Source organism: Guillardia theta (genome assembly GCF_000315625.1).
Source record: "Guillardia theta CCMP2712 unplaced genomic scaffold GUITHscaffold_42, whole genome shotgun sequence".
In the NCBI taxonomy this organism is placed as follows: domain Eukaryota; class Cryptophyceae; order Pyrenomonadales; family Geminigeraceae; genus Guillardia; species Guillardia theta.
The window spans coordinates 242,079-262,309 of record NW_005434632.1 but is presented as its reverse complement, the minus strand read 5'-3'; the positions used below and the strand labels follow the sequence as shown (position 1 = coordinate 262,309).

At 50.5% G+C, this 20,231-nt stretch overlaps 6 protein-coding genes across 6 annotated transcripts; 2 read left to right on the top strand and 4 right to left on the bottom strand.

Moving 5' to 3' along the window:
* Positions 1–596: 596 nt before the first annotated feature.
* On the bottom strand, positions 597–1,137 carry GUITHDRAFT_153069 (hypothetical protein). The gene has a single exon (XM_005831053.1). The coding sequence runs from the start codon at positions 893–895 to the stop codon at positions 728–730; it is 168 nt and encodes a 55-aa protein (XP_005831110.1). The 5' UTR covers positions 896–1,137; the 3' UTR covers positions 597–727.
* A 2,199-nt stretch (positions 1,138–3,336) lies between these two features.
* Positions 3,337–4,725, top strand: GUITHDRAFT_139978 (hypothetical protein; the record flags this gene model as incomplete). The annotated part of the gene is made up of 3 exons (XM_005831052.1): positions 3,337–4,447; positions 4,511–4,597; positions 4,649–4,725. 3 exons carry the CDS (start codon positions 3,337–3,339, stop codon positions 4,723–4,725), a joined length of 1,275 nt encoding a protein of 424 aa, XP_005831109.1.
* A 175-nt stretch (positions 4,726–4,900) lies between these two features.
* On the bottom strand, positions 4,901–5,701 carry GUITHDRAFT_153068 (hypothetical protein). Its single transcript, XM_005831051.1, has one exon. The coding sequence runs from the start codon at positions 5,503–5,505 to the stop codon at positions 5,146–5,148; it is 360 nt and encodes a 119-aa protein (XP_005831108.1). The 5' UTR covers positions 5,506–5,701; the 3' UTR covers positions 4,901–5,145.
* A 2,587-nt stretch (positions 5,702–8,288) lies between these two features.
* On the bottom strand, positions 8,289–9,301 carry GUITHDRAFT_163653 (hypothetical protein). Its single transcript, XM_005831050.1, has 3 exons — positions 8,577–9,301; positions 8,464–8,524; positions 8,289–8,373 (listed from the first exon to the last, which is right to left on the bottom strand). The coding sequence occupies exons 1-3, from the start codon at positions 8,921–8,923 to the stop codon at positions 8,329–8,331; spliced, it is 453 nt and encodes a 150-aa protein (XP_005831107.1). The 5' UTR covers positions 8,924–9,301; the 3' UTR covers positions 8,289–8,328.
* Positions 9,302–10,884: 1,583 nt separating this feature from the next.
* On the top strand, positions 10,885–14,789 carry GUITHDRAFT_109910 (hypothetical protein; the record flags this gene model as incomplete). The annotated part of the gene is made up of 23 exons (XM_005831049.1): positions 10,885–10,946; positions 11,000–11,072; positions 11,123–11,209; positions 11,257–11,320; positions 11,390–11,463; positions 11,518–11,564; positions 11,615–11,677; positions 11,721–11,802; positions 11,861–11,929; positions 11,986–12,070; positions 12,120–12,178; positions 12,221–12,304; positions 12,357–12,408; positions 12,458–12,528; positions 12,576–12,601; positions 12,650–12,707; positions 12,893–12,952; positions 13,206–13,269; positions 13,411–13,510; positions 13,580–13,634; positions 14,043–14,144; positions 14,188–14,709; positions 14,763–14,789. The coding sequence occupies 23 exons, from the start codon at positions 10,885–10,887 to the stop codon at positions 14,787–14,789; spliced, it is 1,986 nt and encodes a 661-aa protein (XP_005831106.1).
* Positions 14,790–14,990: 201 nt separating this feature from the next.
* On the bottom strand, positions 14,991–18,850 carry GUITHDRAFT_109909 (hypothetical protein; the record flags this gene model as incomplete). The annotated part of the gene is made up of 22 exons (XM_005831048.1): positions 14,991–15,077; positions 15,121–15,187; positions 15,432–15,487; positions 15,907–15,967; positions 16,202–16,263; positions 16,649–16,735; positions 16,922–16,969; positions 17,022–17,085; positions 17,175–17,250; positions 17,297–17,360; positions 17,414–17,483; positions 17,542–17,599; positions 17,696–17,735; positions 17,785–17,833; positions 18,059–18,128; positions 18,179–18,239; positions 18,290–18,344; positions 18,389–18,453; positions 18,506–18,538; positions 18,585–18,640; positions 18,687–18,723; positions 18,788–18,850. 22 exons carry the CDS (start codon positions 18,848–18,850, stop codon positions 14,991–14,993), a joined length of 1,329 nt encoding a protein of 442 aa, XP_005831105.1.
* Between the last annotated feature and the right edge of the window lie 1,381 nt (positions 18,851–20,231).

Sequence of the window (20,231 nt, the reverse complement as noted above, 5' to 3'; positions counted from 1 at the left end):
CATGTCTGCTGATCCAACGCCCGCTCACCGCTCGCCCTCATCACATGTATGCCTTCCCTTGAACGATGATCAGCTTGCGAGACTGTCTTCTGTCAAGCGGAAGCAGCTCCTCTGTCTGTGGAACAGTATCAGGTTGATTGAGGAGCGGATAGCGATGAAGGAAGGGGAGGGCGCGGCAGAGCTTCCGTCTATACCCCCAAGTAGGAGCAGAACAAACAAAGCTTGAAGTGAGGCCAATCTTTGTTGAGGCGCCAAGGATCCAATGAAATTGCCACACATGAAATCGCTTGAACATTTGCTCCCTTGGAACAAAACCAAACTGATTCTGGTCTTTCACAATAGATACTGCACTAATAATAAGTAAATTCCATGAAAGCAAAGTGTATCCTTTTACATCTTTTCTCAAGGTACTTGTCATATACATCATGATATGCTTTGACAGACCATGGCTTTGGCGATGTGATTGAATGAACATTGAACTCAGAGCAAGGCTTCATCGGGATGCAAGACCTTCACTTTGATGATACCATCACGAAAGGCATGAAGAGTCAACGTTGATTGAGCATCGCTCTTGATAGAGAAGACGGACGATTCACTGAAATCATCAATCCTTTATTTATGGATCATTTAACTTGATTACTGGACCGAAGGAGAAGCATACGCAGAAGCATATTTTTGAGATGCTCGAGAGCGAAACCTGCTGTTCACTACATCATCATTGTTCACTTCATGTCTTCAGCACATCGGGATCATACAGGAAGAAGTGCTCATCTGGCAGTGTTACAAGCTGTCCACCTTGCTTGAGGTTCAAGTAGAAATCGCACATCACAGTCGAACGATGATGTTCCACAGCAGTGTTGAAACAAGATTTGTTGTTAACCAAAGCAACCTGCATTTTGCGCTGTCTCCCTTCACCGATCTCTTATCGATCATCAACAAATTTGCCTCTCGTTCAGCATCATCTTCTTGCTAAGGTGCTTTTATGATACTCCTCGCACGTTGTCATCCATTACCTGCGCATGGAACATTAACGAGGTATCAAAGTCCATAACCATTGCATCATGGGCCATCAAGTGCCTCTTGATCAGATCCACTTCACTTGTTGATCGCTGTACGCCTCTTCGATGGCTGGGGAGGTGCTCTGGTGAAGCATGGTGAACATCTCCTTGGCACGGAATTGACTGGCGCTGTCACAGCGTCATCATTATGTGTCACGAGGGCGAGATTATGTTCCTAATGCAATCTCTTCGGCTTGATGACATCCCACGGGACAGCCTTACAGAAAATTCAATCTTTACAACATGGCTGCAACAAAATTGCTGGACTGCTACGAGTTTCTGACCCCTTCATCGACCCAAGATAGGGTAACCGCTTCTATCTCATGTCAGCAGAATCTCAAGATTAACCGACTTCATTACTCCACCTTTGCCATTGGTCGTAGAGACATAATAGTCACCAGTACCCGCCCATCCCGCTGCTCTCCTTGCGAGTTCTCTACTCCCCTCCAGCAAACAACCCTCCTAGCCTTCCCTCCTCTCCCCTATACTCTCATGAGCAAGTTCAAATTTCCCTTTTGTCATGCCCTTCCTTATCCTTGAGGATCATTACACTTAGATCTTGATATTACCTGAACACTCAACCTCCGCTAATCATTGTTGTCTTCCTCACGTTTGTTCGAGCAACCCAAGACGATGAATTGCCTAGTCCATAACGAGGTCACTGGATACAGATGCAGAAATTCCGTGAGTTCATTAATGTTGTGAAGGCATAGGAACGGACGTGCTTGTTCATGGTTGGCTCAGTATTGTGCTTGTTCGGATGGAAGGGACAAACAGGAGCAAGAAGATAGTATCAAGTTGCAATAACTTTTCAGGTAACTTTTCAGGTAACTTTTCAGGTAACTTTTCAGGTAACTTTGGACCATCGCTGAATTGATATTGCAACTTGATCTTCTTGCTCCTGTTTGTCCCTTCCTTGTAAGGCTTCCCACGTTCGGGGGCCGGATTTCAAGTCGGCCACGGTTGAGTGGAACTTCGGAACGCAAAGCAAACGCGTACATCCTGTTGATTCCTTGCCCAAGAACAATCATGTTACAGAGCTATTGCTACACGCTGCATGTGAAGATGGATGCGAAGATGCTACATGTCTAAAGCACGCTAGAGTTCTAAACATCGTGTCAGTGCACAGCATGCAGGTGGCGAGCTTCCGCTGAGCCCAAAACGAACATGCTTGAAATCAAGGCCTTGAGCTTTGCGTCATGCTTGATGAAACGCGTACACCCAGCTCAGTCCATACTTTCGTGACCCTAGTTGGATTTTCACACAACCTGCCAATACCCGTGAAAACATGTTGTCGCACCCGTTCAAATGCATACTGTTAATAAGGCACAAATTTCTCATATCAAATATCTTGAACTATGCCAAATCAAAATCCTTGATTACATTATGAGGAGGCAAAAGCAGAATGCTCGTTGTCCCATCTTGTTTGTGAGGGACGGCATGAGTGAAGATTGAGCTGCTTTGACAAACAGCACTGCATATCAGTCTAGTGCCATGATTTACATCTCAAGCATTTGTTTATTAATAAAAACATAACGTTGTTGACTGTGCGAATGAAAAATCATCACAGCAACACTTTGATGGAGCTTGATTCTGAACTTGCAAGATTGGATTACGATGAGGATTATTGCATTCACACTGAAAGCAACACAACCGAAACGATCGTCACGGTGTTATCAAGATATCTCGTCGGGCAGTGGCATGTGCGACAGTGTCAGGGTCAAGCCTCCTCGACTATCCCGGAGTCCTGATTGTCCTCGTTCTGATTTTTCACTTAACTTTGAGTAAAATCTCGTCGGCATTGTGCTCGAATCTTGATGGTCTACCCGTCTTCAGCGTTCAGTTCTGCATATCCCGAGTCCCTACCGTGACCATCCGGCCGCGAGAGGGCTCGGCGAAGCGGCCGGGCGGCCGGGCCCCGGGTAACCGTGGCAAGCCGGCGAAACAAGCCCGCACCAACTATTTGCCTATATTGAAATTGAAGGACAGCAAATTCGCATTAGCTGCTGAATGTAATTTAGAATGGCACTTGCCGCATACCCACGAACCTGGAGCTGCAGTCCCTGCTGCAGTCCAGGATGCCGATACGTTGTAGAGCAGACGACGCGGAAGAGAGTGCGAAGAGGAGAAGGTAAGATGGAAGACGAGCCGGAGGGAGTGTTCATAGCTTTGACGGGTAGCATGCGAGCTGCCGCCGAAGAAGGCTCATTCGAAGGTGTAGCCTGTTGGAACTTGTAGGATGGTGATCATGGTTTAGGAGGACTTGTGTGGTTGTGCGATGAAGCGTTCAATCTTTGCTATCATCTCACTCTTCCTTGCCAGGGAAGAGGATCACGACTTGATGACTCATCAGCGAGATCCGCTTTTTGAGATGGACCCTGCCAAACGAGAAAAGTTTGAAGCTGCCCTGAGGCAAATCTTCCCTCGCCTTCACGCTACTCGTCCTCATCCCACACGGAGGCCGCAATTCAAAGAGTTCTGGTCAGAGATTTTGAAGCTTCGTGCCGAATCTCTCAACCAGCTTGTGTTTGTCGCTCGCTTCCACACGCAAGAACATCAGAATATCGACGCGATCTGTGGGTGCGAGGATCTCAACGAAGATGCCCAGACCGTCCTCGAGCAGTGGATCAATCAGCACTCGCAGTCGACTTGGAGTGAGTTCTTGAATGAACGGCAGCCTGAGGTTGATATAGACACGAGAGAGACGGGGACAAGATGGGTGGACCTGATGATGAGACTGGCTGAACGAGAAGAAGTGGACACGTCGTTGCTAGACGGCGAGTTGAACCTGGACTGCGAGATGGAGCATCACAAGATTGCCCATGAGAACCTTGGAAGGGAGGAGAACCAAGCGCAGGCAGAGGCAGATGCTTTGGAACAGTTGAAATGCACGTTGATCAAGCACAGAAACGAGATTGAGCAGAGGGTGCGGGCTGCCGTGTTCCTGTTCAAGAAAATTGAGAGTGGTGAATGTGTAGATCTCTTCATTGAGATCTACATGGCAAGAGGGATTAAGCAAGTCTTCGAGAAGTACTGCCGAGGACTGCAAGTGATCGACCCCAAGGATCCCAATCTGACTTTCATACGCACCAGGAGCTGCTGTCCGACTAGTTCCAACAAGAAGGAGCGTACTGACTTCACGTGTCTTGATGCAAAGTGCACACTAGAATCGTTGCACAGGTTGAATATGGAGGGAGTCAAGTATGTTCAAGTGTACCTTGTCGAGACGGGAGAGAAAAATGGGCAGAAAAATCAGAATTTCACGACCAAGGACCGCAAGATCATCCATCCATGCTTCGTTGACAAGTGTGTTCGAAGATACAAGGTAGAGCAAGGGTGCGATATTGGAATCATCGTCAAGGTTCTTCCCAACCATCTCGATGACTCTGGTGAGTTGTACTTGCTCCCTGCTTCCAGATGCCAAGAGCTGAAGGTGAAACTTGTTGACTTAGATTCTCCCCCCTTGTATTTCACCGAATCGTCGGGCACTTCCCTACAGCTTGGTGAAAGTGTCATGACCAAGAAGATTGATATGAGAGGTGAGGAGAGATTCGGCTGGGTGGAAGTTGTGAAATTGATCTTATGCTCAGGAAAGACCGAGGTGAATGCTTGTATAACACATAGTGGAGACCTGGAAATTTTGCAGATCCAGCTCCAGACAGTTTGACTGTCGATGATGGACAATAACACCGAACGGGTACATATGTATCAAGCAGCTTGTCTCATCAGGCAAAGAACACATGAATCTCGCTTAAAACAAATTATTGAAAGAGAAATCAATTCTACCAAGGCTATTGCATCCACGGTCTGAAAGCGCAAGGCATCTTCATTCTGAATGAGATCAAGATCTGAAAAATTTATTTCAAACGTCACTAGAATCAATTCATAGGGAGCTAATGTAGTATGAAAGACCTAGCCTTCAGCTAAACCGATCAGAATCCGAGCAGAGCCATTCAGACTCCACTAGTAGGAGAAACCATACTAGTTTCCTCCCTCATAATACTTCAGTCTAATGTTCACTCTTGCACCATACTTGCAAGTTACGAATAGAGTACAATTAAAGCCGCTTGAACCACAAAAATTCCTCTCACTTGTAGACATCTTTCGCCATCTTCTTGTTATATGAAACCCTCGAAATGTTCTGACCGGACTCCGTGTATTCGTACATCATCATCTCATCTTCGTCGACCGGGTCCTCGTCATCAAGGCTAGAAACAAGCTTTGCATTGCAAAAGCAAGGCACAGGTCGATGGTCTTGCTGTGGTAGTGGTGCGTTGTTGAACATTTGCTTCGGGCAGTCGAAAATTGAGGAAAGGTCCTCTTCGAAAGCGTCAGAATATGTTGGAAACAGAACATTGTTCTTCTGGCATGGAGACCACGACTTGCAATAACGCTCTCTGAAAGCATTCTTGATATATTCGCTGTCAAAGTCTGATTTGATTTGCATCGTTCCATTCGAGGAGTCTTGCTGGAAATCTGATGAAATGTGTTGGACCTGAGACATTGTACAAACAAGGAGTTCGAAAGGGGTCTCGTTACTTGCTTCTGAGGATTGACACAGGGCAGGGAAGGAGAAAGTTTCCACGCGTTGGTGGGAGTTGGAGGAGGAGGATTTGGATGCTGAAGAGTGGACGGCAAAGGATATCTATCGGGCGGAAATCCTGTTTGGGAAGGCCGCAGGACGGGTGCCAATGTACTCATGAGGTAGGGTGGTCGACAGGAAGGGTCGAGTCAGCAGCTCTGGTTTCGGTTATGTGCTGAAGAAGGTTGCCAAAAACGTAGGGTGGGGTGAATCTGCTGATTGTAGGGTGGGTGGAGAGGTATGAGAATGGACGGGGTAGTCAAATAGAAGATTGGAGGGTTGAGGGTAAAAGGGGTACTCTAAAACCGGGATATTACACAAGAGGGTAGGGAGGGTAGGGTGCAGGGGTGACTTGTTCTATTGGCTTTAGCACCTCAAATCTTTTGGGAAAGATTGAAGAAAGCTGTAGAATTTCTCTCATTATTTTGAAATTGTAGAAATATATTTCGGTAATGGACTCAAGTTTGAATGTGTCCATGTTATGGAAATTATTACTCAAATTTCAACATAGTACTAGAACACTGTTCACCCTTCGGAGCAGCTGCCGAATAGTTGCGGTAGGTGACTACTACTGCTGGTCTCCTAGGTTGCCGTAGGATACCTACACCACTTCCTATGACCTTGCGAAATGAGTTAACTTCATTACTTGTTAGCGACCTGGGCCGGGGCCTTGGCCAACTCGTCGGCGGCCGAGACCGTCCGGGGCCCGGCAGCTATGCTCTAAAATGAACCACAAATTATGAAGTAGCTGCCAGTCACAACGAAAAAATGAAATCTATATGTGTAATTTGATTATAAACAGCAATATTTGCTCAGCTCCAGTGCCAAATATTCTATGGTTTAGTGGCTTTGAACCCCCCTGTGGCAACACTGAATCCCCCGATGGTCGGAAGCATTGTAGTCGAAGAGGAATGGCAGCGAGGACGGACAAGGGCGAGGTCAACAATGAGAGGATGCACAGGAGTAGACGAGGAAACAAGTGTTTTTCATCACTAGGAGCCGATAGCTTGCGGATCTTGACGTTAAGATCGCGAGCGAGGTCAACTTTTCATTTCATGCCAGTGCATACAGGTCATGCAGTGGTGAGGGAACAATGGGGTTTCATGCACGCATTTTTTTTTCTAATGGAAACGCAAACAGCAATAGCGGGGTCTTTTGTGCCTCACAACTGATGTATAACACAAAAGACACATGCCAGTCTAAGTTAGCTCTCCTCGATGTTGTTTCTAATCGCTTTTGATTGGCAGGCTACAACACTTTGTCTTGTCTGAAGATGATCAGATCTCCGGACGACTCCTTCAGTCAATATGCGCAGCTCGTTTATAGATCAGTGGATGAAATCGAAGAGGAAGAAGTACGAACGAAAGCAGTGAAAGTGATACCTCGAAGTGACCCTCTCGTCACCCAAATGAGAGGAGACAGCTCAACAGAGGATGTGCAGAACATGCGCAGACATTCTCTGACACGCGCAGATTTCTGCAATCTCTTCTTTGCCCTCTCGCAGATGGAGCAGCAAGGCTTGCTGACGGAGGCGGAGATAGAGAAGCTGCAATTGAGGTGGACGCTGCGAACTGACGTGGGAGCTAGTGGACTGACGGGGGGTGAGCAGCATCGTGAAGAAGGATCATAGCGTGGGGGAGGCGTTTCGGAAGTTTGAAGTGCATGGGAATGTAAGTAGGAGTGCAGAGGAGGGCAGAGGAGGGCGGGGGGAGGAGGGAGGGAGAGTGAAAGAGGGGAGCGGAGAAATGGAAGAGGAAGGGTGATGATTGCGGCACAGGAAGAGGCATTTGCAAGAGATCTTCAGAGATATTTGTACATTTATCGGGAAGCGGACGATGGGGAGTCGTCACCGGGCTCAGAATGCGGATCAAGAATCAGCATGACTCTGGCAGTTTAGATCAGGGCAGAAAAATCGCGGTGATTGTAGTGATACTTTATTTGTGATTTACGCTTGTACATGTTTGATATTCACGACCCCACTGGGCTCTTGAGTGCCGCCGGCTCTTCGTCCCATAGAGTTACAACATTTTCAGTACAAATTGACAGAAGGCAGTAACTCTCATGCGGGCGATATTTCAGGATCTCTCTATCCTTTTCAGCCGCTCCTTGCTGACCTCCTGTGGGTTTGGATTTCGACTGAATCACATCATTCTGTATGGGATCGAGTCGGAAACACTGCCGAAATCAAATTTGCCTCAACCCAGCCCCTGGCTTCCATTTCATGCTAATCGCTAATTCCGAATGCTCACTGATTCAGAAGGATTGAAACTGAACATGTGGCATCTATCTGGCATTAATCGGCCAGGTGGGACTCAGGCCGATCAAGCCCTGCACTCTACCTCAAGTGGCCATGTGAGCTCTGAGCATTCGGAAGACAAATGGCCAGAACTCAGTTTCCTTCTCACGCTGAAGCGCCCATCGATGTCTGACCCGTTGTATCGTGTAATAGCACAATGTAGAGATGACTGAGACCATAAGGCCGACTCAAAAAGAAAGTTTCACTCAATGAGGAACAAAATTGAAGTAGCCGCAACTTGAACAGCAAAAAAACAGACCAATTCGAAGCGGGCAAGCTCGTCGAGTTGGTCGTTAATATGAAGTATCCTAACCCAAACATCAACCTAACCATCCCTACCTGGACCAGCAAACAGCCAAAGCTGATCGACTTGCTGATCACGACCATCACCACTAAACGTACACACACTTACGCAGTTCTTTTGCAAATGCCTCTTCCTGCCTCGAATGGTCAAGATCGTCCTCCCTTCCTCCTCCCCCCGCTTGCTCTCCCCGCCCTCCTCTGCCCTCCTCTGCCCTCCTACTTACATTCCCATGCACTTCAAACTTCCGAAACGCCTCCCCCACGCTATGATCCTTCTTCACGATGCTGCTCACCCCCCGTCAGTCCACCAGCTCCCATGTCAGTTCGCAGCGTGAACCTCTTGTGCAGCTTCTCTATCTCCGCCTCCGTCAGCAAGCCTTGCTGCTCCATCTGCGAGAGGGCAAAGAAGAGATTGCAGAAATCTGCGCGTGTGAGCGACTTATTCTGATCTTCAGATTTAAGCGGCACGGAATGCACGAGGCTCGCTGATACGGATGGTTCCATCCAGGTATAGTCGACGTCTGCGAAGTCCAGCTTGTGCTGTTGCTCTGGTGAAGAGGGAGTGTCTTCAATATGCTGAGTTGAGTTGCTTCCTTGGACAGCGTGATTCTGATGCAGATTGAGAGGTTTCAAGACAAGGTCCGCCATTTCATGGAAAAAGCTGATGGTGGCATCGTTGGACATTTCCTTTTGCCAGAATGTCAAGTCTCGACCTACAGCAAACTCAAACGTAAGGAATTACAACACCAACAAGATAAAATCCAAGGACCATGAAGCTTGCCCTCTGCAAGAGTTCTATTGATGGTTATGCGTCACATCGACAGATCCATTCAAAATGGAAATCAGTGCAATTGCAGTCATGGATGAAAGGACAGGGAGGCCAGGATAGGAATGGTGCAGGATGAGAGCATGCAAGAGAGGTTTGCTAACGCATGCATCAACAGCAGGGACGGGCGTGACGGAGCAGCGGCTGAGCAGGAGAAGGATGGTCATCGACAGTTGACGGTGCATTTCGCGTGTAAAGAAAGTTTCATGGGGACCTCCCGGTGTCGGAACAGCCGTACCAGCACCGGGCGTCACCGGGTCACCTGGATAGCATAATTTACTACCTCTTTACTCAAAGTTAAGTTAAAAATCAGTACGAGGACAGTCGTTCCTGAAAAATAAGGGGTACTTTATTGAGGATAATGGGGGGTGATGGTTTGGGGTGGTTGATCTCTCTACACCCCCTACGGGCCCTGTCCGGACCCACCCTGCAAGCACCCTAGCAGTATGTACCCTACCCCCCTTCAATTTCACGTTCAACGTCCAAATTTTAAAATCATTCTGCCACTCATTTTATAAGAGTTCATCGTAATTTCAAAAGTTGCAAACATTTTGTCTCGAAACAACCAAAAAGTGGCCGAGGAACTTGAAGGATGGGTGGAGGGGTAGTGACCCCTACCCCCTCCCCCAAGTACCACCGTTATACGGACTTGAGGAACATTTGGGTTTGGGTCGTCCCAGCCGGTGACCATAGAACCCAAGGACCCCACCCCGTATGGTCCAGTACCCCCGAGCTCCACAACCCTACAGCTGAGGTCTACCCCTCATTCCTATATCCTGCACCCACCCACATCCCCTTTAACATGCTCCTAAAAGTACCCCTACCCCCTTTGTAGAATCTGGCCTCATCCCCTACCTTCCTACCGACGGAGTCCCCAATTTTGTTATGCCTTGGCGGCGAGAGCCAAGGAGGAGGAGAGAGGGGAAGGAGAGAGATGCGAGGAAAGGAGGGGAGGGTAATGCAGGGAGGACTACATGTAGGGAAACAGGTTGGAATGGAGTTGTCAGAGTGAGCCAGCATCGGTTCCTGTTGGGGATAATTCTAGGGATAATGGAGGAGTTAAACAATGGATAAGATGGAATGTGAATCATGGCGAGAGAACTTTCCAGGAAGCAGGAGAGAGGAGGGACGGTAGCCCATCGGAAAGGGCAAAGATGAGAAATCTTGAACAAGAATGAGGGGAAGATAAAGGCAAAGTTGGAGGACAACGGGCAGGGGAGCAATGCAGTTTTGAAATGGTTCAAAGGGATCGGGTAGTTGTGCGGCAGGAAGGGGCAGAAAGAGAGGAATAAAGTGATCTCAACAGAATAAATTTATGATACTTAGATAAAATCATATATCGTTGTAAAGATTAATCAATGGGGAGACAGGAAGGCATAGATAATTACACTAGCGGATCACGTTTCGGGTGGCAATGCGAAGGAATATTTGAAAAGCCGAGATTTATCATTCAGACTCTTCCTCGTTTAATGTAGACAATGTGGAATTGAAACAAGGCTGAAAGCATCCTTGTGCTTGAAATCATGATATCAAGGAAATATTTCAAGACAGTTTTAGGTTGTGCCATGTCATCCTTGATTCGATGGATCCCTGATTTACATCCATCCCCACGAAAGATGCACTAGACAGGAACTATGCGTATGAGTGCATCAACTGTAAGCATGTATTAGACCAGCGGAATACATATGAATGCACCAACACGCAAGCGAGCTAGCTTTCTATTTGTTGACGAACCCTTTCATCGTAGTATTGCTTGATTAAGTTTCTGATCGCTGGTTGTAGAGGCTCGCCAGGCCCGGCTTAGCACCTGCGATTCAAGATGACGGAATCCTTGAAGGAGCATTTGAAGCGAAGAGCATTTGTTATCGCTGAAAGGCAAGCGTACACCTTCGGCCTTGGGCTTCGTTTTGCATCGAGGTTTGACGCAGTTGCAGGTTGGAATTGGAGCTCACGGTTGGAGGGACTGATTACGCTCCGCTTGAGAGAGCAGTGTTCAAAAGCACCAAGGTGCGATGGGATGTTTCATGTTGTTTCATGTGTTAACTCGCATCTCTCAGAACAATACCAAAGCTCCTAAGGAAAAACACATTTCCTTTTTGCAGAGAGCGATAACAGATGGTGACAACAGCAAGACTGTCCTTAAGGTTCGCTATGGCTCATGCTTGGGATGCAGCTTATCATTGAATGGCAGATGCTAGCCCGGCGGCTGAAAGAAGCGAGTCAGCCGGGTGTGATCTCTACATCCTATGCAGCTGGTGAGGTCTTGTTGGCTCAGACTATTTTGACGAGTTGATCTGCTCCTCTCGCCTCCCCCATATGATCAGGTGTGAAGACTATTGCTGTTCTCCATCGTTGCATGAACAGTGGTGACAACTCCTTCATCGCCTTATGCTCCAAGGTACAGCATGATAGTTTGCGACCTCAAATGTTTTGTTGTTTGAGTTGCATGCAGTATTCTCAGATTTTAGAGGTCCCAACATCAAACCCGTATGCTCAAATGTGCGTTGTCATCTCCGGGAACGGAAATTTTATTGACTTGGGATGTCAAGCTACGGCAAGTACGTTCGGGAGATGCTTGGGTGCTTTGCGATTTGCAAGCACTCGTATCAAAGGTCGGCCTCGAAATGTTGGTGAGTGTCACTGATGGCAGTGCAGAGAGACAGAGTTCGAAGAGAGCATGATCGTCAAGCTAGGAAACAACGACCTGGTGGAGCATCTCACATGCATTGATCTGCAGGTGGGGAAAGATAAAGGTCGGCCGTTTCCTGATACTCCCTTGATATTTTATGCACCAGTTAACGAAGCTACTTGATTGCGACCTGCAAGGAGGATTGATGGAGGCGAAGAGTAAGAATGCCGTGCAGGTGCGTGTGTTCTTGCTGCCTCATCTCACGTCCGTTTCAAGTGACGATGCTTTCAGTACGCTATCAACCTGCTGCTCTTGGATGCGATGTCGTTGTTCAGCGCTTTCGAGGAGGGAATGTCGAGAGTGCGACAGTGTATCGGTCAGTGACCTTGTTGACCCGCTCAGGAGTCTTGCTCACTTGCGTGCAGGGCAACAGTCTGTTACCAACGCAAAGAAGATGGCGAAGCTGTACTCGAAGTTTGTCACGGTGATAAGGATGAAGATTGTGGTGCTGATGATAATGATAAAGACGATGATAGTAGTCGGTGTTTGGTTAGGTGATGGTGGTATCATGGTCGATGATGACAATAGCAATGATATGAAGGGGTTTTGGGTTTAGGGTTTAGGGATTGTGAAAGTTACTTGCATTTGACATGGTTATTCAGTTTCCCTCCAAGCTTCAAAGCTATATACAGCAAGCAAGCTTCGACCGAGACTGTACTTTGTTGACTGATTGAACCAGATCGCTAAGACTCGAATCATGCAGGTGCCATCCCGCTCACTGCGTTTGACAAGACGGCTATCAAGAAGTTCAACAGGAAGCTTGAAGATTGTCTGGTCAGTGGAAGTCATCTAGTATTTTCTTGTCTTGATGCTGCTAGCAGAAGCTGATCAACTCCGACGACGGATGGTGCGTCGGACGCTCTGCTGACGTTGTTTATTTTTGACACTTGAGAAGCTACGAGACCGTGAAGGCCCTGGCCGATGTTGCGATCGACGCGAACCAGCAGCTGAATGTATCGCGACGTTATTGATCTTGTTTCTTGCTTGCTCCTCTTCCCGTTTCCTTTCGCCTTGTTCGCCTTGATCAATGTTGCTCTTCTCCTGCGATACCCTTCTTCACCTCTCTTCTTCCTTGAACCTGACATCTCGAAGAAACTTCCTGCTCTTGTTTGCTGTCTGACCTGCCTGTGTCTCCCAGGATGACGAGGAGCTGCCCCAGAGTGTGGCTAAGATCTCGCTGGAGGAGATTGAGGAAGAGGTTTCGATCTGTTCCTTCTTGCAGATCTCCTTCACACCTTGAAACTCTCACAGTCAAACACAAAACGAAAGTTTGAGGCTTCGAAAGCCAAAGTATAACACAAACACATACTAGTTTGTTTTGCTTCTTCCCTTCCTGTCTCCTCTCCCTCTCCTCTCTTCTTTTCCTCCCATCCGCCCTCCCTTTCCCCCTTTTCTCCTTGCCTGTTTCATCTGCATATCTACTCTTCCATTGCTGACTTTCTTATCAATAGAAACTCGAAGCCTCGGATGACCTTATCAAGCTAGACGACATCTTTTCGTCTGGTGTCAGAGATCGTAAGTGTTCTCCTCCTCCTCCTCCTCCTCCTCCTCCTCCTCCTTTTCATCTCTCTCTCGCCTTCTCCCTCTCCTTATCCTCCGTTGCCCTCTCCCTCATCGCCTTTCTGACCGCAATCATTCTGCAACTTGCTCAAACAGACTTTACCTCTCATGCTGCTACTCATGTCAACGCCGACGACTGGGATCCCTTCGGGGCGGGCGGTACCAACCATCAAGACGCAGCCAACAATCCCTTTGGGTAAGGGGGAGGGGCAGGGGCAGGGGCAGGGGCAGGAATAAACTAGTTTCTTACTGCTGATGTCTCCAGAAGAACGAAGGAGGAGAACCCTTTTACTGATGATCCCTTCGGCCCACCGGTCCCGGTAAGCCTCCTGCTGCTCCTCTTGCAACCCTCACGCCCTCTCACCCCAACTCTTCAATCTCTTCGGATTGTTGTCTGCTGCTCCTGCGATCTTGACTTGCTCGATCAGGCGAACATTAGCAGCAATGTACTCTCGGGCGACAACCTCAAGCTCCTCTATGCCGCAGTCAGTCTATTCCCTCTCTCCCTCCCTCCCTCCCTTCACCCTTCCAAGCTCCTCTATGCCGCAGTCAGTCTATTCCCTCTCTCTCTCCCTCCCTTCCTCCCTCCCTTCACCCTTCCTTTTCCCTCTCCCACTGCTTTCCTTCCCTTGTTGTATCTATTGCACTGCGTATTTTCGTTCTCCTCCCCTTCCTCCACCCCCACCCCACCCTCCTCCTCGCCATTTAGTGAACTGGGAGGGCTGCAGGGCCCTCAGGGCATGACGATGCCCAACATCGCTCAAGTACATGGGAATATCCACCCACTGTCTAGCATGCAAGGGATGAACAGCCATGCGCCGACGATGCCGGTGACGTGTCATACCGGCTGTCATGCAGTGACGGTATGAGCAGATGGGAATGAATGGTGGAGCCAGCATGATGGGGGGAGCGGGTAACACGATGGGAGGAAACATGCTGGGCGGAGGAATGGGAGGCAATGGCATGATGGGAGGAAACAGCATGATGGGAGGCAATGGCATGGGAGGAGGGAACATGATGGGAGGAGGAGGAATGGGAGGAGGAAACATGATGGGAGGAGGAGGAATGGGAGGAAACATGATGGGAGGAGGTATGGGAGGAGGAAACATGATGGGAGGAGGTATGGGAGGAGGGAACATGATGGGAGGAGGTATGGGAGGAGGGAACATGATGGGAGGAGGTATGGGAGGAGGGAACATGATGGGAGGAGGTATGGGAGGAGGGAACATGATGGGAGGAGGTATGGGAGGAGGAAACATGATGGGAGGAGGCTCGTCCAGCATGTTTACGGCAGCTGGAGGCGGCTTGGGAGGGATGGGACTGACGACCGGAGGGCATGACGGACTCGGGATGGGGATGGGAGGAAACCATACGGTCCAAGGGTTTGGCCTGCAGGTAAACTCGAGCTGGGGAGCTGGTAGATGAGCTAAGAACTGACGGATTGACAGGGTGCTGGTTCGAACCCTTTCGAGTGACCAACCTCCAATTTTCCAGCTGATCCTGCAGCTGGGGTCGAGTCTGACTAGGGAGTGGAGAGGCGGGTCTGATTGCTGGCAGGGTGTAAATGACAAGTGAAGAGTAAGAATTTCCTAATGAAGACAAGAAGCCACCAGAAAGTGAAGAGGAGGGAGCAAGCGAGAGGAGGAGCAAGTGGTGGAGGAGGAAGTTATGACGTATCATAGCTCGTCGTCCTCATCGTCCTCGTCGTCCTCGTCCTTGCGCTTGGATCGACTCTTGTCAGAGACCCGATGGACCTTGGTCCTCTGCTGGGAGGGTGAGACGCTGCAGCAGACATGTTGGCTGTACCTCCTTGAGCCTGGCAAGGAGCCGCTGGTATCTGCTCAGGTTGAGGATGAGCAGGCGTTTCTCGTCCCTGTGGGGGCTCAGTAAGGGTGGGGATAGAGGGCAGAGGGAGGGGAAGGGAAAGGAGGGAAGCGCCGAACGAGGGGCACAAGGCGCTGGGGTTGGGATGTGCAGGAAGATAGAGACAAGGGAGGATGGAGGAGGAAGAAGTAGTGAGATTACAGAGATGAGAGGATAGTGGGGGGGATGAGAGCACGAGGGAGAGGACAGGGGGAAGAGGTGGGGGAAGAGGGAGAGGGAGAGAGTTGGTGAACCGGCGCAGGATGAGAGCAGTCTTGACGTTGTGAGGCAGGTCGTTCTTGATGATGTTCTATAGAAACGAGAAGTGAAAAGGCAAAGAAGAAGAGGAGCGGAATGAGAGGAGGAGGAGGAGGAGGAGGAGGAGGAGGAGGAGGAAGAGGAGGAGGAGGAGGAAAGGAGGAGAGTGAGGGGAGGAGGGGGAGAGGGGAGGAAGCGATGCAGAGCGGAAGATAGACGAGCGAGGGATCAGAGCGGAGGGTGTGAGAGGATGGGACGGGACGGGACGGGGCAAGAAAGGCAAGGAAGGCACGGAGGAGGAACCTCATCGTCGATCAGCCGGGTAGGGTACTGGGAGAGGAGCCCTTCAATAGCATCGATCTGAGATGAAGAGATTAGAGGAGGAAGGGGAGGAGAGAGGATGGGAGCAGAGCCAAATAGAGGAGAGGAGAGGCAGCTACTGAAAAGCGAAAAGGAAGCAAGTGATCCTACCAAGGTCGTATACACGCAGATTTCATTGGAGTCTGAAATTTGCTTTCCCCGCAGAATTTTTCTGTCAAGAGGGAGTTGCAGCGAGGAAGAAAGAGCCAGAATCAGAAAGGAAGAAAAGAGGAGAGCAGAGCAGAGCAGAGCAGAGCAGAGCAGAGCAGAGCAGAGCAGAGCAGAGCAGAGCAGAGAAGAGCAGAGAAGAGCAGAGCAGAGCAGAAGAGCGGAGAGGAGAAGATGAGGTGAAATCAAGATGAAGTATAAAACATCAGAGTATCAAAACCATTTTTCAGCGTCTCACCTGCTCTCTCCGCTTTCCATTTCTTCCTTGGTAGCACAGAGGACTCGCAGGCAATCCAACGACTATTGACACGTCAGCGGCAGCACGGGCAAGATCACTGAGAGAGGAACGAAGAAGTTCAGCTTCCATCGTCAGAGAGCTCAGGAGATGAGCAGCAAGGAGAAGAGAAGATGAGGTGATGGGTCATCTGATGAGTTGTAGAGATGGCACCCCTTGCCTTATTCTCGAGCCCGGACAGCTTGAGCTGGTGTCTGTCGCCCATGTTGAAGCCAAGTTTCTTCATGAGCATCTCCTACACGATGATGAATAGGGATTCAGGAAGAACGTGAGTGGAACGAGGAAGGAAAGGAAGAAACAAAGGTAGGGAGGGGAGGGAAATTGGAGTGGGATGCAGGAGGAGAAAAAGGAGAAGGAAGAGGAGGAGTCGTAGGCAGAGGGAAGCAGTACTTTGTCTCGGTAGAACGGCTGGTCGTTACCAATGGAGGCAGCGATACCAACGTAGTCGTGAGGGTTTGACTCGATGACAAAACCGTACTGCAGGAGATTAAGAGACAAGCGGGGTAGTTGGGGAGGGAGAGGCAGGAGGCAAGAGGAGCGAGGAGGGGGGCCGGGTTGAGAGAGGAGAGAAGAGGAGAGAAGAGGAGAGGAGAGAAGAGGAGAGGAGAGAAGAGGAGCAAGTCAGTCGAGCTGTCAGTTGGTATGCTGGCATGTAGTTCTCACCTGCAGGAGGAATTCTGCGTTGTTCTTCGAGTCATAGTTCATGAAGATCTGCATGCTTCTATTTCAGAGTTTGCACTCTCCAACACCCTTACATCATCACCTGCTCTCCCCGAGAGAAGAATTGTTGTGTGAAGAGCTCAAAATGCCCAGACGCCGCGTTGAACCTGTGACGACGACGAGGACACGAGCAGGCAAGCAAGAAGCATCAGCACAAGAAAGAGTCTTGCAGCCACAAGTTCATTCAGCATCTCACGTGTAAGAAGTTTTGACGTCCCCATGGTTGAACAGATCCGCCATCGGCGCCATGATCCTTTGCCGCCCGCTGAAACCTGTCGGCAACCTCAGCCAGGCAACGAAGTCCAACATTCGCGTCACCGAAACTTTTCCCATCCACATCGAAGGCTCTAGCAAAGATGGTGGCGTATGCCCACTTGAACTCCTTGATATGTCAAAGTCACCGACCAGTCAAACCCGTCCACCACGACGGCTGACCTTGAGCGAGTAGATGGCCTTGGGGAGATCCGGGAAGACGTTGTGCTGTCCGAGGACGCGGGCAGTCGATCTAGCGTGCACATGTCACTGACAATGATTGTGGATTGCCGGGTTTGTTCTTCGTCTACCTGTGCAGCTTCTCCACATTCATCGTCCATCCGTCAAGCATGTTGTAGAGGTTTGAGCCTGTTGCAATTAGAAACATGAGGGCGTTGCAATTAGAAACATGAGGGCGTTGCAATTAGAAACATGAGGGCCAGGTGGGGTGAAAGTTTATCCTACCTTGCAGCTCCTCTCTCTCCTTATCCGACCAGAACAATGGCTGCAAGCACCAACCTCAACGCTAACATGGTCCCTCGTCTCAAACTCACTGTCGTCAACTTTCGGGGCAAAATCTTCATCCAAGGATGGAAATCGTGACTGAATGAACAGTGAGAAAGCAAGCGGAGAAAGGGAAAGGGACGAAAGCAGAGATTGAAGGAGGGAGGGGTGGAGGCAGGCAGACAGACAGTCAAGCAGGGGGGGAGGCAGGGAGGAGGCAAGGAGAATGCAGGTAGGCCAGCGGGGAGGGAGTTGGAGAGGGAGGGAGGGAGAGAAGGAGGGAGAGGAGGGAGAGAAGGAGGGAGAGAGAGCTTCGCCAGCAACCTCTCATTGTAGTACAAGACCGTCAGATGCATCGCTAGCAGCGGCATGCATTCATACGTCGAGTCCTCCCCTGGGCCCTCCCGTCACAAGACGTCCCCTCCGCTCAGCCCTCCCTCTCACCCCCCGAGCAATCGTCCAGCCCGTGCTCCCTGAACGCCCTCCCAACCTCCGATCGCCTTGCCTGAGGGCACACAGTCAGCAGGTGCAGGAGAGCCTCGCGCCCATGGCAACCATGTCAGGAGTGATGAGAAGCTCTGGAGGGACTGCGAGCATGGTCTCTCCAGGCCTGCCGAGGGTGAGACTCGAGGCAACCACATCGCAGCGGCGCACATGAAAGAGCGACGAGCCAGCAGCCCTCTTCCTGTCCCGTTGGTGATCGCTACATCCACCTGACTCTGCAGTCTCTTCCTCAGGTCCTGCCTGACGGCTTGACAGGGGGACACTGACCTGAAAGTTCATCCCTTTGGCTGTCAACCATTCCTTTCCAGCCGTCAGTCCAAGAGAGACATCGCACAGCTCAGCTCACCAAGAAGTCTTTCATGTCCTGATCAAGATCCTCTCGATCATGGAAGGGGACGACATCTTTCGAACCCATCATCCTCCTAGCTACAACCACCAGTCGCTTCACCTTCAGTGCCGGAGTCGAACTCATCAAAGATAGAGGCCTGCAAGGGAGCGAGTCACCGATAGTCCCAGCACTCTCCATACTATCATCACTCCTCCACTCACCCTGCCATGAGCTAGCAAGCTCAGCACCAGGACTGCCATCCACAGCCATCGTCCCCCTAGCATCCCTTCGACCCGGCGGGATCTTCTCCCTCCTCTGCTCATCCACTCATCCCGGCTTTGCCTGCATGCGGATCCGGCTGGCTGAGAGGAAGAGATGTGCATGTCTCTTCCTCTGCATTCTTCTTCTCTCGCTCTTCTCTTCGCGCCCTCCCCTCGCCCGCTCCCTCTCCACGCCATCACCCAAGTCGTTGGGGATGAGCCCCGGGTAAGAGGGTGGATGTGGTCAAATTCTGGAATGACGGACCATGTCTGACCGTACGGTACGGTACTACTAGTGACGTAAAGCGTCGGAGTGACTCCGGGCCGGTGCGGTCACCGTTAACCGTTGAACTGAGCGGGCCGCGCAGCACTGCAGTGCAGTGCGGCGGCCCGGCCGCCGACGCAGGCCCGCCGGGCCGTCACCGTGACTGCGACGCCGCGCCGTACCGGCGGGCCGCCGGCCCCGCCCTAAGCCTAATGAGCCGCCGGACTCAGCTGTCACGTAACGGAGGCTTGAAGGAGTCCGCTGGATACACCGGCGGTGAAGATTTTAATGCTCGTGTCACCGTCCGTGGCATGGCATCATCAGTTTGGCCGACTCTGAGTAGTAACCGTGCCCTCTGACTCACTGGCAGTGAGTTGCCCGGCCCGCCGTGGCGTACTCCGTAGTATACGGGTAGTACGGGGGGACTCACAGGCTTGCCGGAACTTGGAACACCGTACGCCGTGACGGTCGGTCCGTCCGGGACTCAGCCCCTGAGGATTTCAAGTTTAGCGTAAGTTACGTGGCAGTGTACTGAGTCACCCGTGACCGTACAGTGATCTGAGCCTATCCTGATACGGCCCGGGCAAGGCTAGCAGCAGCAGCCTGATCACTCGGAGTCACCACTCGGATCAGTCGGTCACTCAGATCATCTCCGATGTCCGGGATCATGGCATACGGCAACTTGATCCGCCTCAGGGCCCGGGTGGCCCCCGGGCGTTACAGGGCTAACGGAAGCCGTTGGACACACAGAGTGCTAACCAGATCATGGTTTCACCCGACAAGAATGTTTAGGGAAGAAGAAGGGGGCGGAGGGGGGGGGGGGGGAGGCGGAAACCGAGACCGAGACAGAGACTGAGACCGGGACCTGGACCGGTACTGAGACTGAGACCCAGAGCATAGGGGGGGGGCTTAGGGGGGGGGGGGGAAAGCTATTCAACCAAAAATTCCTGGGAACGAAAAAAATATTTTAACCCCCCCCCCCCATTGATGGTAAGAGGGGGGGGCCCTGCCACGGAGATCGTTAGATGGAGGGATAGAAAAAGAGGGAACAGAGTGTTAATTATTTTATATTTAGTGATGGTATATATGAAAAAATAACTATATATGAAAAACTCGGGGGGGGGGGCGCAGGGGGGGGGG

Excerpts from the sequence above, each read along its gene's own strand:
- GUITHDRAFT_163653 (XM_005831050.1), bottom strand. The coding sequence starts at position 8,923 with ATGTCCAACGATGCCACCATCAGCTTTTTCCATGAAATGGCGGACCTT. Across the intron at positions 8,525-8,576 it reads ATAGAGAAGCTGCACAAGAG|CATCGTGAAGAAGGATCATA; the intron begins GTTCACGCTGCG and ends GGGGGTGAGCAG. Across the intron at positions 8,374-8,463 it reads AGTTTGAAGTGCATGGGAAT|GAAGAGGCATTTGCAAAAGA; the intron begins GTAAGTAGGAGG and ends CATTCGAGGCAG.
- GUITHDRAFT_153068 (XM_005831051.1), bottom strand. The coding sequence starts at position 5,505 with ATGCAAATCAAATCAGACTTTGACAGCGAATATATCAAGAATGCTTTC.
- GUITHDRAFT_153069 (XM_005831053.1), bottom strand. The coding sequence starts at position 895 with ATGCAGGTTGCTTTGGTTAACAACAAATCTTGTTTCAACACTGCTGTG.